Genomic DNA, 18,961 nt, shown 5'->3' on the forward strand with positions numbered 1-18,961 from the left:
AGCGTGTGGGCTCACAATCCCTGGGCAGCTCAGCAGCGCGGGGGCTCACACCCACAGAGCTCCCGGGCAGTTTAGCAGCGCTACCCTCTGGTTCAACATTGTCACCCTCTGGTTCATCACTGCCACCCTCTGGTTTACCACTGCCACCCTCTGGTTCATCACTGCCACCCTCTGATTTACCACTGCCACCCTCTGGTTCACCACTGTCACCCTCTGGTTCATCACTGTCACCCTCTGGTTCATCACTGCCATCCTCTGGTTCATCACAGCACCCTCTGGTTCACCACTGCCACCCTCTGGTTCATCACTGCCACCCTCTGGTTCATCACAGCACCCTCTGGTTCACCACTGCCAGCCTCTGGTTCATCACTGCCACCCTCTGGTTCATCACTGTCACCCTCTGGTTCATCACTGCCACCCTCTGGTTCACCACTGCCACCCTCTGGTTCATCACTGCCACCCTCTGGTTCACCACTGCCACCATCTGGTTCATCACTGTCACCCTCTGGTTCATCACTACCACCCTCTGATTCACCACTGCCACCCTCTGGTTCATCACTGTCACCCCCTGGTTCATCACTGCCACTCTCTGGTTCATCACAGCACCCTCTGGGTCACCACTGTCACCCTCTGGTTCACCTCTGCCACCCTCTGGTTCATCACTGCCACCCTCTGGTTCATCACTGCCACCCTCTGGTTCGCCACTGCCACCCTCTGGATCATCACTGCCACCCTCTGGTTCATCACTGCCACCCTCTGGTTCGCCACTGCCACCCTCTGGATCATCACTGTCACCCTCTGGTTCATCACTGCCACCCTCTGGTTCATCACAACACCCTCTAGTTCACCAGTGCCACCCTATGGTTCATCACTGCCACCCTCTGGTTCACCACTGCCACCCTCTGGATCATCACTGTCACCCTCTGGTTCATCACTGCCACCCTCTGGTTCATCACTGCCACCCTCTGGTTCAACACAGCACCCTCCGGTTCACCCCTGCCACTCTCTGGTTCATCACTGCCACCCTCTGGTTCATCACTGCCACCCTCTGGTTCACCAATGACACCCTCTGATTCATCACAGCACCCTCTGGTTCACCACTGCCACCCTCTGGTTCACCACTGCCACCCTCTGGTTCACTCCTGCCACCATCTGGTTCATCACAGCACCCTCTGGTTCACCACTGTCACCCTCTGGTTCACCACTGCCACCATCTGGTTCACTCCTGCCACCATCTGGTTCATCACAGCACCCTCTGGTTCACCACTGTCACCCTCTGGTTCACCACTGCCACCCTCTGGTTCACCACTGCCACCCTCTGGTTCACCCCTGCCACCATCTGGTTCATCACTGCCACCATCTGGTTCATCACTGCCACCCTCTGTTTCACCACTGCCACCCTCTGGTTCACCACTGCCACCCTCTGGTTCACCACTGCCACCCTCTGGTTCATCACTGCCACCCTCTGGTACACCACAGCACCCTCTGGTTCACCACTGCCACCCTCTGGTTCACCACTGACACCCTCTGGTTCACCACTGGAACCCTCTGGTTCATCACTGCCACCCTCTGGTTCACCACTGCCACCCTCTGGTTCATCACTGCCACCCTCTGGTTCATCACTGCCACCCTCTGGTTCACCAATGCCACCCTCTGGTTTACCACTGCCACCCTCTGATTCATCACAGCACCCTCTGGTTCACCACTGCCACCCTCTGGTTCACCACTGCCACCCTCTGGTTCACCCCTGCCACCACCTGGTTCATCACAGCACCCTCGGGTTCACCACTGTCACCCTCTGGTTCACCACTGCCACCCTCTGGTTCACCACTGCCACCCTCTGGTTCACCCCTGCCACCCTCTGGTTCATCACTGCCACCCTCTGGTTCACCACTGACACCCTCTGGTTCATCACAGCACCCTCCGGTTCACCACTGCCACCCTCTGGTTCACCACTGACACCCTCTGGTTCACCACTGGCACCCTCCGGTTCATCCCTGCCACCCTCTGGTTCACCACTGCCACCCTCTGGTTCACCACTGCCACCCTCTGGTTCATCACAGCACCCTCTGGTTCACCACTGCCACCCTCTGGTTCACCACTGCCACCCTCTGGTTCATCACAGCACCCTCTGGTTCACAACTGCACTTTCTGGTTCATCACAGCACCCTCTGGCTCACCACTGTAGATTATGGAGAGAAAGTACACCTGCCCAGCCTCAACCGGGGGCTGGCTAATGTGTTACTAAATTTGAGCTTCAAGTCCAGCACCTGCTTCCTTATCTGTAAGTGCTTCCTGTTGTGGTTTAATTTTTGTGACAGCCTGGAGCATTGTGCCATACTTGTAACTATTCTGTGACCGTGCTTCGAGGGTCAGAGCAGGGTCAGAGAATAGTTGCAAGTAGGCAACAACTCTGGAGGCGCCGCTCAGGAAGCACTTACAGGGTTACAGCAGGTGCCCAAGTTGAAGTTAATTTCTTTGTAACCATTTTGTAAATGGTTACAAGGAAATTAGCTTCAACTTGGGCACCTGCTGTAACCCTGTAAGTGCTTCATGTACTTCAGTTTTTGAAAATCCATTCCGCAGACGATTTCGTGGATTTTTCTGCAATTTCGCGAGATTCGCGGACCGCGAAATTGCACAAAATCCGCAAATTCTGCGAACGGAACAGATTTTACGCCCATGCTTAGTTTCTACACAATGTAGGTTTGGCGTTATCGGACTGGGTTGGAATACCCTGGATACTGGGTGGGGATTGGAATGCGGTACTGGACTTGGGTCTTGATAGGTCACACCCCCTCTTCAAGCGGCCGGGGCTTCTTATTTGACTGGCCTTTTCACGGCCTGGGTGGAGGGATGGCGGTTGGAGGATAGATGGCGTGGGTTGTACCCTACACATAAGGAATATTCTTATTATTCCCCTTTACACAACTTACACACTAGAATTGACCGATTTCTGTGCTCTAGAGCAATAGTCACAAAAGTGGGGAACTCAGAATACCTGGCTAAAACGTTCTCCGATCATAGGCCTTTGACGCTCACTATTCTCTGGGGTGGGGTGCCGGCCCCGGTACCTACCTGGAGACTTAATCCACTACTTCTGGAAGATGGCCCTTTTTGGACATCGTTGTCCGCTACACTCACTGATTATTTCAGGGAAAACTGGGATTCTGCCTCCTCGAATTTGGTAGTGTGGGATGCCATGAAGGTAGTGATTAGGGGAGCGGCGATAGGGCAATTGGTGGGGGCCAGGCAGGAAATTCACAAAAAACTTTGCGAGGTGGAGGACCGCCTGAAGGTCCTAGAAACGGGAGGCTGGTACAGACCCTAAGAAGAAAGGTGATTTACAGGTAGGGTACATTGAACACGCAGAGGTGTTGGAAACACTGCAAACCTATCACCCGGCATGAGATACGTGCTGCAATTAAGAGCCTCAACCGTAACAAAACGCCCGGTTTGGATGGGCTCCCAGTAGAGTTTTATATGACTTACTCGGACACCCTAGTGCCGGTTCTTGACATGGTGTACAAAGTGGCGCTTGAGGAAGGTCACTTACCGGCGTTAACGATGCAAGCTCTGGTTACATCGATACCCAAACCTGGCAGGGACACATTGGAGATGGCGAATTATAGACCTCTTTCCATGCTCTTTACGGAGTATAAGATTCTTAGTAAAGCCTTAGCCTTACGCATACTGTCCCACCTCTCTACCCTTATACACCAGGACCAATGCGGATTCCTCCCAGGGTGTAGTATGTCACTGAACTCGCGTAGGCTCCATGCACTAATGGCGGGCACGCCACGGGAATTTCCTCGGGCGGGCTGTATAGCACTGGATTTGAAACAAGCCTTTCCCTGTCGTGGACGTTCATGTTTGAATCCTTGAAACGCTTTGGCTGTCCAGACTCCTTCCTGAGATGGATAAGGTTATTATATACTAATCCCACAGCTAGGGCGCGTACAGGCTGACACATCTCGGACTGTTACACAGTGCATAAAGGCACTCGACAGGGTCCCCGATTTTATTTGTTCTAGCCCTGGAGCCCCTGGCCTTAGCCCTTCGTAATCATATGGACCGAATGGGCCTCCCGGTTGGGGGGATGCACCACTTGATATCTGTCTACGCAGATGATATCTTACTGTACTTGCGCGACCTGGTAGCGGACCACACTGCAATCTCTGACATCTTTCGTCGGTTCGAATTGGTGTCCGGCTTAGCTATTAACCCAGAAAAATCGACCAGCTTCTTTTTTAGAGAGGAACTGCACCCTTCTACTATACGCTTTGGGATGCACTTGATCCCAGTGGCCCGGACAACATTTAAATAACTAGGGATACAGGTGCATAAGTCACCAGAGGATCAAATAGATGGGAATATCAAACGAGCTATTACACGGCTCCGCAGTAGTGTAGGATTCTGGACTTCACTACCCCTGTCGGTTATGGGCAGAATCGCCATCTCCAAAATAGTTATGCTTCCCCGCCTGTTGTATTATTTTGTGAATTTGCCAGTGAGTCTCCCTCAACATATTTCTAACACTCTAAATACTCTATTGATTAGTCTTATCTGGGGTACTGGCTGGCGACGTATTAGTCTCCGTAAACTACAATTAGGGACTCGGTCGGGAGGACTCGGTGTCCCGGATTTTCGGGGATATTATTATGCCAGTCAACTTCAATGGTTTTCATATTGGATCGCAGGCAGAAACCTACATGAGATTGCTTTCACGACGGAACGGCTGGACCGTGGAGAACTCCACTCCTTGTTATTGCCGAAGAGTCGGCTTCCCCCGGACTGTCACCCCCTTTTGTGCACAGCCCTACTGTGCTGCAGTAAGGCCTTGTCATATACTTCTTCAGTGACACCGTACGCGGCGAATATTCCCTTGTTGGGCATTCCCACGCCGCAGGGCAGGCTTACACGTTATACGTTGCGTCACTGGACGGAGAACCGGATAGAAGAGATAGGTGCCTTTTTTGGGGTTGAGACATTGTTAGATCATGAATCCTTTTTGCAGGCCACAGGTGCTCCTCCTCGTTTGTACCTGTTGCATACTACAGTGACACATTACATTCGGAGGGCCTGGGCACCACAATGGCTCAAACCAATGCAACATGAATTGGTTCATTTACTGTATTACATGGGAGCGGGAGGACACCTTGTACGATGGTTATACACTGGAGTTAGAGAACACGCGGCAATCTCGCTCAATGCCCTTAAGGAGATATGGGCCTAGGATACCGAGTCGGTATTGACAGATAAGGCATGGCAGACCATATTAGAGCATCCTAATCGGGTATCGCGTAATGTTAAATTTAAATTCATACAGGCAATGGTGCTCCATAGGGCATACCTAACTCCCAAGAGGATACATCGCATGTTTTCGGATTCCCCCCATTGTTGCCCCGCTGTAAAGGAGATGATGCGGGCTTCATTCACATGCTATGGTCTTGCCCACGACTGCGGGGCTATTGGGCTGAGATATGTCAAGTGCTTCATACAATCACGCATCTGCCGTGCCGGTGGAAGCTCTGTATTGCTTGATAGGGCTTCGAAAACGATTCAAAACATTGAAAGCTAAATTGAAATTATCCAGTATTAGGGGTGTCTTTCATAGATTCACATGCCTGAATCATTCCCCGTCGTCGAGACGGGAGCCTCCGGTATATAGAAAAGTAATGTCCTATAGACATACATAAAGAAGAATAGGCTTAAGGGCCTCACCTTAGTAGCCTATCCTTGTCCTTATGCAAAAAGGACCAAACTCTTAGAGCCAGCCAATCAGCTATCACCTCCCTCTAGAACCTTCCTGGCAGGAGCCTCAGTCTCTCAGATTTTCTACCGCACGTTGTGCTAGGGAGTCTCCAGCCTGAGTTCTTCTCAGGATCTCTTCAAAACCTACTTATTCACTTGTTTAAGTGTATTCTTTCTTAAAACATTGAACAGGGATACTTCAGACTCTTCTCCTTGCAGTAAGTGATTTCTTTCTTCAACATTCTAAAGAAATGTCTGAATCCCAGAAGAAAGCCCTTTTCAGGGCCTGCTCTTCATGTGGGAAGAAAAGGCTACATGTGGAGGACAAGCATGACCGGTGCTTATACTGCCTTTATCCTGACCACGTCCCTAAAGACTGTAAAATATGTCGGTCTTTCCCTAACAAGACCTTGAGGGATAGAGAAGGTCGTCTACTAATTTGGTTGGACAGGCTTAAACATACGGACAATGTGGTGTCATCAGAGGAAAGCTTTTCTATGACCTCAGAAGTCTCCCACAAGAGGCCAAGGGGGGAGTCCCCTGGCCCCTCGGACACTCCTCCTATGAAGATAAATAAGAAATCTTCAGAGGCAAGATCGACGACATCTTCAGTGTCTGACAAGGGCACTCAGGCCTTTAAGAAACCTGCGCAATCTGCTACTAAAATTGCGACATCTTCCACACAAAAAAGGGTCGTGACACCTCTGGCCGTCTCCACAACGACGACGACTGTGTCGACGACGATGGCGTCGTCTGTTTTCACCTCGACGACGACCACTCCATCATCGTCGTCAGCTGGTAGGCCAATTCCATCTATACTACTGCTGAAGACGTCGTCGACGAAGGCCTCATCGACGACGAAGGCGGGCCAGTCGACGACGACACCGTCGACGAAGAACCCATCGACGATGAAGGTGGGCCCGTCAACGACGACACCGTCGACGAAGAACCCGTCGACGATGAACTTAGGCCCGTCGACGACGACAGCGTCGACGAGGAGTCCGCCGTAGACGGGAGAATCGACGTCGAGGACGTCGACGAGGAAGACGTCGACGAGGAATGAAACGTCGACGAGCACGTCGTCGACGAGCATGTCGTCGACGAAGACTTCGTCGACGAAGAAGGTCTCGTCTACAGAAATGCCGACGCCGCCGATCATGTGGTCGACGACGGTACCGTCGACGGGAGGGTCGTCGACGGAAATAGACATTCCTGAACCGTGGAAGAAGTCCAAACTGATAGAGACGTCGTCTTGGACCATACCACCGCCGACGACACCAGGGAGGACAGCAGGGGCTCCTGCCAAGGGTCCTGTGTCTGGCAAAGTGGCTAAAAAGCAAATAACACCTGAAACAACGTCTCCAAGCAAAGTGCAAAGCCATTTACCCACAGAGATTCTCCAGAGTGAAGAATCTGAAGAGGAACTGGCTAATCAGGCTACTTCAATCTCAGACCTCGATGTAAAATGCCAAAGCACGGACGAAGAACAAGATGAAGTGATCTACGAGTCACACTCCTACCAAGCTCATATTCGTACCGAGGTTACCCCGATGGTGTGCCTGCCGGTTTCCATTGTCGATGACCTTAAACACCTTATCCGGGACTACAAACAGCGCTTCCCGGAAGTGCAGTCAACTGAGCCAGGGGGTCTGACGCCCGCTACAGATACACCTGCGGCAGCCCCAAGACAGACAAGGCCATCTTCCCAGACCTACCATGAGACAGTTGCACCTCAGGTGGTAGATTCATCGGAGGATGAGGCAGAAGAAATGGAGGAAGGTGAGGTCCAAGAGGACAGGACGGATCAGGACGATGACGAGGAATATGTGGCGCCTTCCCCTGCCTCACCCCAACCACGCCAGTCAGATTCACCGCCAGTGGACATTGGCGGTTTCCATAAAATAATGGAACGAGCTGCGAAGCGCTTTCATATGGAGATGGAATCGACTGAAACCGAATGCTTCTTATATGATTTTAAAGAGCAAACAAAGAAAATCACCAAATCGATCTCAATCATAGATTTTCTCTGGGACCAGGGAAAGAAACTGATGATGACGCCGGCCTCTATTCCTGCGGTGGTCCCGCGCCTCGATAAAAAATATAAAGCTCCCACCAAGGCGGCAGCTTGCTTTAATGGTCACCCAAAGCCTGATTCAGTGGTAACCCAGGCAGCCCAGAAGAATTCTCGCAACCCTTCCTCTCCCTTGTCGGCCCCACCGGACAAGGAAGGACGGAAGTTGGACACCATCCGGAAAAGGTTTACAACGACGTCAGCCATGACAATCAAGGTGGCCAACTCCATAGCCCTGTTAGGGCGTTATAATCGACAGCTTTGGGAGGATATAGTCCCATATATAGCGGAACTACCTGATACAGTGCAGGAGGAAGTCAAGGCACTGCTCTCGGAGGGTCAAACCTCGGCAGCGGAAATCATTGATTGCGCCATAGATGGAGCCATGACGGGCTTTCGCCAATTAGCTGGGGCGGCAGTCCTGCGCCGTCAGGGCTGGCTTAAGGCCACATCATTCAGACAAGAAGTACAGCTCAAGGTGCTGGACATGCCCTTCGACGGGCAACATCTTTTCGGAGCCAAGATTGATGAAGCGCTCCAAACAATCAAAAAAGACACTGATACTGCTAGGGCGCTGGGCACTCTGCAAGCAAGAAACCAGTCCTTTCGAGGTAACAGATCCAGGGGCCAGTCCTCCTTCAGGGGGTCCTTTCAGAATGGATCCTCATATTCCTATCAGAATAAATCTCAATATCAACAGAAACAGCAACAAGGTCGTCAAACTTCGTACGGAAGATCAAATTTCCGTGGCAAGAACCAGAGGAGGGGCACTGGCGGACGCCAGTGACCAATTACTCCAGCCAGTCCAGCAACAATATCCCTCATTACAAATTGGAGGAAAATTGACCCATTTCCTACACAATTGGCATCTCATCACCACAGATCGTTTGGTACTCCAACTAATAAGATTCGGCCATTCCCTGGAATTCATCACCATCCCACCTGCAACTCCTCCCCGCAAACTTCCGCACAAACATCTTCGACTACTCCTCAGAGAAATATCTGCGATGTTGAAGAAGGGAGCGATCGAGACAGTTCCATCGTCTCAAAGAGGGGCGGGATTCTATTCCCGTTTCTTTCTTATCCGCAAGAAGCAGAAATAGTGGAGGCCCATATTAGACCTCAGAGCCCTCAACTCTTTCCTAAAGAGTCAGTCGTTCAGGATGGTGACGATCCAAGAAATATTAGGCATGCTAGAAAAAGGAGATTTCATGACATCCTTGGATCTCCAGGACGCCTACTATCACATCCCGATTCTCAAGGGGCACAGAAAATTCTTAAGGTTCGAAGTGGCAGGACACCACTACCAGTTCCGAGTCCTACCGTTCGGCCTCAAATCCGCACCGCAGATTTTTACAAAGTGCCTTTCCCCTGTGGCAGCCTTTCTACGTCAAATGGGTCACCAAGTCTTCCCCTACCTAGACGACTGGCTGGTAAAAGCACCCTCGGCGGCAGGCGCGACCGAATCCTCCAACGCCTGCTCCAATCTCTTTCTGCAACTAGGATTGACTCTCAATCTCGAGAAATCCTGCATGACCCCAACCAGAAGCATCTCCTTCCTTGGTGCGACCTTGAACACGGAATGCGCAAAAGCATTTCCTTCCAAGGAACGGAAACAGAAAATCATATCGCTGGCCACGGCAGTGGCATCAAAAAAGTCCATAAGAGTTCGAACTTACAAATCTCTCCTAGGCATGATGTCATCTTGTATACTCCTCATACCGCACTGCAGGCTCCGGATGCGCCCATTGCAAGAAGCCCTCACTCGCCAATGTACTCAGAGCACAGGTTCTTTCGAAGACATTGTGAGGATAACACCAGGAATGTCCGAGAACCTGCAATGGTGGAGGAACCACAGGAATCTGTCTACAGGTCTGCCATTCCTACTTCCGGCAACGCCGTTGGTAATCACCACGGAAGCATCCCTGGAAGGCTGGGGAGCGGTCCTCCAGGACCTCCAAATAAGCGGCAAATGGACAGATCAGGAGAAGCAATTCCACATAAATCTCCTGGAACTGCGAGCTGTATATCTGGCACTGAAGGCCTTTTTACCACGCATCCAAAACTCCCAGGTGCTCGTCAGGACGGACAACACCACGACGATGCACTATCTGAACAAGCAGGGAGGCACGCGTTCGCTCACTCTATCACGCGAATCGCAGAAGATCTGGAACTGGCTCGTACTCCAGGGGATCTCGCTCAAAGCGGACTATGTCCCGGGCAAGGACAATACCATAGCGGACGCCCTCAGCAGACAGACCTCTCTCTCTCACGAATGGGAACTCGACCAGGGTACGTTGGATCAAGTATTCTTGGAATGGGGAGTCCCAAGAATCGACCTGTTTGCCACCAGGGAGAACGCCAAATGCCCAAACTATGCAAGTTGGCGTCCCCAGCCAAGGTCACTCGGGAATGCCCTTTCCATCGGTTGGTTCAGCGTATTTGCGTACGCTTTTCCACCATTCCCGATGATTCCCAGGGTCCTCAGGAAAATGAAGGCAGAGCCTTGTACCCTGATCCTAATTGCCCCGTTCTGGCCGAGGCAGCACTGGTTCTCAGATCTTCATCGCCTCTCCATCAGAACACCAATTTGTCTGAAACAACACCCGAACCTGCTGACGATGTCCAACGGACAGGTCCAACACCCGAACCTCCAATCGCTCAGATTATCAGCATGGCTCCTGAGCACAGAGAATTCTGTAATCTAGACATCCCGCAGGAATGCAGGGCAGTACTGGCAAAAGCAAGAGCGGACAGTACCAACAGAACGTATGCTCTAAAGTGGAAACGATTCTGCATATGGTGTGTCGAGAACGGACTGTCCCCTCTCCATGTTACGCCTGAACAGATATTGCCATATCTTCTGCACTTGGTACAGTCAGGATTAGCGCATGCATCTATAAAAGTACATCAAAAAGTGGCATCAATTTCACGATTCACCAGATCTGACCGGGCCCCGTCACTTTGGTCCAGTAGGCTTATCAAGCAGTTCTTAAAAGGACTATATAGATCCTTCCCAAGACCTAGAAGGGTCCCACCTACATGGCACCTCAATTTGGTCCTCACCCAACTCATGAAGCACCCTTTTGAGCCCATTCATCGAGCACCCCTCAAATACATCTCATGGAAGGTGGCGCTGCTGCTCGCTCTAACATCTGCCAGGAGTGTCAGCGAGTTACAGGCTCTATCCATTCAGGAACCATTCATGCAGTTTAAACAAGACAGAGTGGTGCTGAGGACAAATCCCAAGTTCATACCGAAAGTGCCTTCAGACTTTCACCTTAATGAACCGGTGGTTCTACGTTCCTTCTTTGCAAACCCTACCACCGCAGCAGAAAGAACGCTACACTCCTTGGTCCTCAAAAGTTGTATAAAGTTTTATCTAGACAGGACGAAGGGTTTCAGGAAATCGTCACAACTATTTGTGGCCTACAGTCGACCAAGGATGGGTCTGCCCCTCACGAAACAGAGCATCTCCAGGTGGATCTCTTCAGCTATAGCATTCTGCCATGAGAAGGCCGGACGGCCGTTGAATGCTACGGTTCAAGCGCATTCCACCAGAGCAATGTCCACATCAGCAGCGCTGTTCGCTGGAGTGCCGATTCTGGACATATGCAGAGCAGCGACATGGAAGTCACCGCACACATTCTCCAGACACTACTGCCTGGATGCTGAGCTTATGCAGGATGCTGCAGTGGGTCAGGCGGTGCTTCGACATCTATTCCAGTGAGGTGAGCCTTCCGACATCCCGCCATCCTGGTATGCACATCTCTTTCTATTATGTTATGTTGATGTATGCTAATGTTCACAGTCGCATGATAATGGGTGTATTATCTAACTGATTTTAGAGCATGATTACATCAGCTATGTGCATAATATATTGCTGACTACTCTGATTCAGGCATGTGAATCTATGAAAGACACCCCTAATACTGGATAAGAAACGCGTTACTTACCTGTAACAGCAGTTATCCAGTATTGGTGTCTTTCATAGATTCACATGCAACCCTCCCGCCTCCCCTGGAAGGACACATGTTCTCTCTAACTATATTACGCCTACCTAGCTTGGTGCGTACGAAAATCTGAAAGACTGAGGCTCCTGCCAGGAAGGTTCTAGAGGGAGGTGATAGCTGATTGGCTGGCTCTAAGAGTTTGGTCCTTTTTGCATAAGGACAAGGATAGGCTACTAAGGTGAGGCCCTTAGGCCTATTCTTCTTTATGTATGTCTATAGGACATTACTTTTCTATATACCGGAGGCTCCCGTCTCGACGACGGGGAATGATTCAGGCATGTGAATCTATGAAAGACACCAATACTGGATAACTGCTGTTACAGGTAAGTAACGCGTTTCTTCCTGGACCTGGTCCTTCCTATGGCAATTAGGGTACTGACAATGCAATGGAAGTCTCCCAGGCCTCCTAGACTAATCACATGCCAAACAGATCTAGTACAGTGGGGTCGGGCGGAGGGTGCCGCTCTAAGGAGGGAAGAGGAGAGGGGCATGCGGAAGCATCCCATAGCAATGGAATGGGAGGCCATGTTGTTAGAGTTGGAAGGGCTAGACTTGGTACCCTCACAGGAAGTGAGGTCGCAATAATTAGCCTATGCAGTAAGGCTGTAACAGTGAGGGACCCCGGGGTATTAGGAAGAGCGCAAGATCTTTAAATCCCTGACGCTGCAGAATATCAGTTTGCATTGTTTGATAGGAGTCAGCCCCTTAGAGGATACCAAGCGAACAGGAGGGGGGAGGGATCGGGGTGGGGAACTGTTGGGAGGGGGGGAGTTCTACGTTTTCATGACGAAACTGATGTACGTATTGATGACCTTCTTTGCATAGTTTGAATATGTACTAGGCCTCAGATGATCGGGACAATTGTTTAGATTTTTGTTGTCTAATGATTGAGGAGGACCAGATACAGAGGTAGGAGTTTTCATATGTATTACACGGGGGAAAAGCGAAAACACTGACGGTAATGTATACATGGCGTTGCAACACTGTGTTGTCTCTTACTGCAGTGAAGAATAAAGAGTTTTAAAAAACAAAATGTTTTCTAGCCCTAAAATGACAATCACTTCAGGCCTTTTCAAGCTCAATGATTGCAACACACAAATGAGAAATATTCCAGGCAAAACAGGACCAAAATATATGAGAACTCTTCTAAAATAAGGAGGGTGGTCAGTACATGGGAATGTTTGTATTCCAAACAAGGTACGGTCCAAATGAGGAATTTCCTAGCACAGAGAATGCAAACAAATTATCACGTTTCTATCAGAGAGAGGGAAAACACATGGGAACATTTCTGGTACAAAGAGGACAACAAATAAGAATGTTTCTAGCCCAAAGACGGCATGCACAGGTGAATGACCCTAATCCAAAGATGTGAACCTTTATAGCCTAAATGGATAAGGAAACTATGGGCCTGATTCACAGAATGAACTTAAGACTTAATCCTAAACTTACTACTATTTTGGTATTCACAGAATGCACTTACTACTTTTGGCATTCACAGAATGAATTTACTACTTTTGGTATTCACAGAAGTTAGGATTTTGTCTTAAGACAAACTTAAGACAGACTTAAGACAGACTTAAGACAAAATCCTAACTTCTGTGAATACCAAAAGTAGTACGTTCATTCTGTGAATGCCAAAAGTAGTAAGTGCATTCTGTGAATACCAAAATAGTAGTAAGTTTAGGATTGAGTCTTAAGTTCATTCTGTGAACCGGGCCCTATATCTTTTATATGTCTAAGAAAGCAAACAAATGTTTAGCCCAACAGGGCGTGCCTTGGAGACACAGATGGGATACAGGTCGATTGTTGTACTAAATGGTCAGAAAACACCCATAAAAGCACGCCCAAATGAGTACGCCCATATAAGAAATACAGAGTTATTGTTACTTTAGATACTGTGAGTTTAAGACCCAGCCTCTGTATGTCCTTATATTCGAGACTTTATCAATATCGGCAGAAGCTCAAAATCTTGCTAGCAGGGAGAAGTACCCTATTACCCCCGCAGTGCCACAAGGTAGACCTTACATTAGAACTCATATCGCTGGTTTCACTTGCCCTGTTTTCTTTTCTTAAAGCCCGAGTACCTGAGTCTTGAAGACCTGTGTCAGGAATTTGCTGTGGAGCTGCTGGGCATGTGTCGTAACCAGAGTGAAGTTACCGCTGTGCTGAATGACTGCGGAGACGACAGCGACGAGGAGGAGCTGGACAACCAGGCTTTTGAAGAAGGCATTCCCAACCTAGCGAGGCTGCGGCTGGCGGTGAACCACAACCAGAAACGGGTAAGGGCTTTCAACTCCCTTTATCCATGCATGTCTTTCAGACATGACATTGTGGCCTATCTCTATAATAAAGCAAGCTGTCTGCTCAGGATAGATATAAGACGTTATGTGGGTGAAAGAATGTATACAGGGACAGTTGCAATTAGAAGAATACGACAATCATTAAATAGCCTCGACGGACTCTGATCAAGGTGTAGATATTAAAGTCATGTTGCCAGCTTTTTTGAGAACCGCAGTACCAGCTGACACTAACTACTATTCCAATATTGTGCCTCTAAGTGCAAGAGCCCCCTCCTGAAGCACAGCTCCTGAGTGGTCTTTCAGTGTAGCATGATGCTTTGCTCTTGACCTTACAATGAACAAGAGGTGTCCCTTCCAGTTCTTCATTAAATGTGTGAAGAGTGTAGGGTCTGGGTGTGTTGGTAGCATCATAGTAACATCTCAATGTGACAAGATGACAGAAGTTGTGTGATTTTGTCTGTAATGTACCTTACATGGTACAGTCTTTTTGTGTTGTGTTCTCTTCTAACAGAGGATAATAATTTTTACCCTCTTTAGTTATGCATGGGGTTGAGATAAGATTGAGGTAAAGGGGGTCATGTAATGTGATCGACTGTTGGGTAGATATATTCCATTTGACAACACTGATAAATGTAATGTTTATATTTTTTACTAGTATTTTTTCGTGGGTTTTAACAAGAGAGACCGTTATATTTTCTTGTCTTGAAGAAGGTGGCCTGAATGAACAAATTTGCCACCGAAACGCGTCGACGCATCGCAGCCTCATACAGGGTTGCATCCAAGGAACTCATTTGTGTCCAATATAGGATACGATTTATGAACACTTATGAAAGGATATAATGTGTTCCATGTGGAGCAACTGATTAAGGATGTTATTATTAGTACACACTGTACTTTGATGTCTCTCTTATTTATTCATTTTTTTATTGTTTATGACATTGTGTTTTTAGTAAATGTGTATATCGTGGAACTCTCCACAAAAAAAGTTTTAACTGTTTCTCTGATACAATCTTTTTAATAAAATTAATTTTTTTCTTATACATAAGTTTTCTTGGAAGTATTGTATGTCATAATTGACTAGTAGGGTCCTTGGTTGTTAATTGAATTGGCGCTTGGTGACTACATGGGTGACTGAAGGAGTTAACACGGGAAGTCCGGTTGAATGATCAATGAATATTCTTGATATTAGTGCGTTGGAATTGTTCCCAAGAGAACCTTGCTCTTTCAATTTACCTGTGGTACCCCTTCTCTTGGGTGCGGGGTCGCTCCCCTTGCCTTTAAACAGTCTTTACAGTGCCAAAACCTAAATTGTCATGTTTTGAAAATGACCAGTAGAGTGATGTTTCTTTAGAAAAGAATGAGTTGAACATATGGCGTTAGCATGGGCTGTAGTTAATAATAAGCTCTTCTACTGACTAAATGAATCTGAGGCTCCAAAGACAAAGCCCTCACAATTAAGCCAGCTAGTGGGGGAAGTGGGCTGACACACAGTCCCATTCTGTATCCTCTAGTGGGCAGAAGAAAATTGTGAACGACACAATAAAAGACCAACAGATGAATAGGGCTGACTATAAGCCACCATAAGTAAGTATTTCGGATATATAATTTTGGTAAAACAAAACGTCTTGCATTGCGTCAAATGCAAAAATGGATAATGTGACTCAGATGACATAAAACACGTTACTACATATGCAAAGTTTTTGCTTCCATGCATGTCCTTGTAAGGTCCCCTTACCAAATAGCCTGGAAAACAATCCTAGCTTCAAAAATATCTTCTTGGTGTGTATAACTTGAAGGGACCAGATATGGGTCCCTAGAAGTTAATGCTCAATGTGAACGGGTGCTCTACAAATACACCTGTTATGTGATGACAAGGGACTTACTCAAGCAAGATAACTTGAAAATATGCCCCCACGAGTTTAGTAGGGTCACTCACTCTGCAAACATTTCTCATTCACAAAAGGATCCCTTCCCTCTATGGACTTCAATGGAATCACCCCCACATGAACCTGATTTCAACCTCACTGGAGTATCAATAGGTTGGGAGATACGTATGCTAATGAAAGAGAGGGAACTATAATGGCAGTACTGATTCATTAGACATTATTTCAGTGTCTGCTTATTGCCTTTCAAAGCAGAACTATTGTGGTGCTTTCAGCTCTAAGGGTGCTTCTTCTGTTTACATTTCTCTTCTGTGTCCAGTTTGTAGCTCATCCAATCTGCCAGCAGGTGCTCTCATCAATCTGGAGCGGGAAACTGACAGGCTGGCGGGGCAGCAACACCATCTGGAAGCTCTTCATCTCTTGCGTCATCTTCCTGACCATGCCCCTGCTCTGCCTTGTGTACTGGATAGCGCCAAAATCGAAGGTAAGGACCTGCCCTACACTAAGACTGTGATAAGTAAGTAAGTATTTATTAGCACAGTTAATTAAAACCAATGCAATACAAAAACAGAATATATAAAAACAAAAATATAAAATGACATGTATTTTTAAAAACCTACATAGCGTGGACATTGTTGTTCTATTCGTACTGGTAATAAGGTGTATTGTCCTTTAATTTTTCACGCAAAAAGTACTTTGGCAGTGGAAATAGTTTTTATTTTAAAAGCGGTTAAAAATCGGTTCTGGGCATTTTTTTCCACTGCCTTTATAAATTTTACCAGGCTGCATCTCAGCTGGGGGTCCTGAGATGAAAAACAGGTGAGAACTGCATTCCTTCGTGTGCGTATCCCGTATCGGATAAAATGGCGCTTCAGCAGGATTTTCCGCTCGTCTAGCAGTTTCTCGCAGGAGCATAGCTAGTGTAGCATATCCTCTTGCATAACGCCACATAGCCGGCATTGCGTGCCTGCTTTCTCTTTTAACCAATGTGGAAGATGCTGAATGCAGGGTAGCAGACCTAACCGGTACCTTAGGAAGCACATTTTGGTAGTTTTGGCGTAGCCCAAGCCGAGATAGTCCTGAGGAGCTATTGCCGAATACGAGTTTAGAATCATCCAAGCGTGCGTTCTTTTTGAGAAGTCAGCTTTGTCTTGAACCCATGACAGTTGTTTGATTGACTTCTTGACCACATTTTTGAGCGTTGTGTCATTTGTGGAGGTGGTTCAGAGCTGTTCCAACCCAGTGTTTGCAAGACTGTTTGCCAAATACTTGGCTGCTGGTGAGGTTGGATGCTGCTCTAGCTCCCTCCATAGATAGTCGTGCAGTGTTCCTTGTGCACAAATGTAGGCCCCCTGTCTTGCCAGGAGCTGTCGTTGGATGCCAAACTCCAGCCTAATCTGCGATGGAGAGGTTCGCTTGGGAAGACTGAAGATGATTCTATATGCAGCTGTAATCGTGCTGTCGAGTGTTGTTGCGTCTCTGCCTCGCTGCACCTCGCTCCCGTAGGTAATTGTTGGCAACAATTTGGCGCGTATAACTTGTGTCAAAGGTTTTAGAGAAGGGCCAGAAAGTTTATTGTTGAGTGCTTTTAAAGAGATTGCCAGTGCGAGTCCTTTTCCTCTGATGCTTGATCTTTGCACACTGAATCGACCACGCCTAGGTATTTATATGTCGACGTATCTTGGATGCGAGAGTTGTTCCAGAACCACGAGAGGGATTTCCTTTTATTTTTGCTAATCGTCATCGTTTGGGTTTTCTCAAGGTTTATTGTTAGATCGTTTGACTTGGAGTAGCTCTGCGTCGTGTTCACAAGGTTTTGCAGCCCTACCTTGGTATGACTTATTAGGACTATATCGTCTGCGTATAAGAGACATGGTAGGTGCAGCCCTCCTAATTTGGGAGCATGAGAGTTACAGTTGTTCGAGATTGGTACCAGGTCACCCAGGTACAGCTTGAACAGAGTGGGGGCCAGAACGCAGCCCTGCTTGAGGCCCTTGTTGGTCTGTATGTGCCTCGACAGCAATGAGGCGTCCCCCACCTTTATCTGGACCCAAGTCTCCGTATGCAGATTTATCAGATTTATCAGCAAGTCTAACAGTGGTTTTGAGATCCCCCTAAGACTGTGATAAGGTTAATGCGTGTCTTCACTGCTCCCGCACTGAAAATAGCTAATATGCAGACAAGCAAAAATCAAATGTGGCTACTTCGTGTGTTCATTTATTGATCTTTTCTCATCAGCACAGCCATATTATCATTCTGTGCTTACATGCAGATGCAGAAGGGAGGCAAGTGGCATTTTTGGGTCGAGCCTAGGCTGCGCACATGCGCTGTATGCAAGACCTGTTGTTATCTCCTCTATCTGCTTTTGGCATGCCCATGAATTGCCATTTCTTCTTTGTTGTGCCATTAAGAAATGTGGGTTTTTTTATTGGTGCATTGGGTCTGATTTTCCTGCCTTTGCATGCTTTGGTCACGCCCAGGCGATTTCACTCATTGGTTGCTTGCGTTGGCCATCCTAATACGTCCACAGTTTCTCCTGGTCATCCTGATCTGCCTTTTTATTTTGTAGGCTATTAAAGTCGTGTAAGGCTTTCAGGTCGTTTCACGGAGCAATGATCTGTTCGGCACCTGCAAAGTGGCCATTTCTGTCCTGTGGCTGCTGAGCTATGCCAATAGCTCTAACTAAAAAAAAATGCGAGACCTATTGCATGTCTAATGCTTCTTTTTTAACCCTTTACATGCGTCCGATGGCCGCCAGCCGTCCGACGTCACGGTGGGCGTGTGCCGATGATGGCCAGGGGCGTTCGAACCACTCCCACTCATAAATCACCGGCACCGCGGTGGAATTCGTGCCACGGTCAACGAGTTGAAGCAGTCACACTGTTTACAGTGCAAGGAACTATCAGAAAACAAGTCAAACCACACTTTGATCCACATCCC

General features: G+C 48.2%; 1 protein-coding gene across 1 annotated transcript in view; it reads left to right on the forward strand.

The window, feature by feature from the left end:
- XNDC1N (XRCC1 N-terminal domain containing 1, N-terminal like) overlaps nt 1-18,961 on the forward strand; it is a 369,152-nt gene that overhangs the window by 283,028 nt on the left and 67,163 nt on the right. The window contains exons 12-13 of the mRNA XM_078659006.1: nt 13,914-14,117; nt 16,341-16,505. Of these exons, the coding sequence (XP_078515132.1) occupies nt 13,914-14,117; nt 16,341-16,505 (369 nt within the window). The remainder of the gene's footprint in view (nt 1-13,913; nt 14,118-16,340; nt 16,506-18,961) is intronic.

This window comes from Lissotriton helveticus, chromosome 8 (assembly GCF_964261635.1).
Source record: "Lissotriton helveticus chromosome 8, aLisHel1.1, whole genome shotgun sequence".
NCBI classification, from domain to species: domain Eukaryota; kingdom Metazoa; phylum Chordata; class Amphibia; order Caudata; family Salamandridae; genus Lissotriton; species Lissotriton helveticus.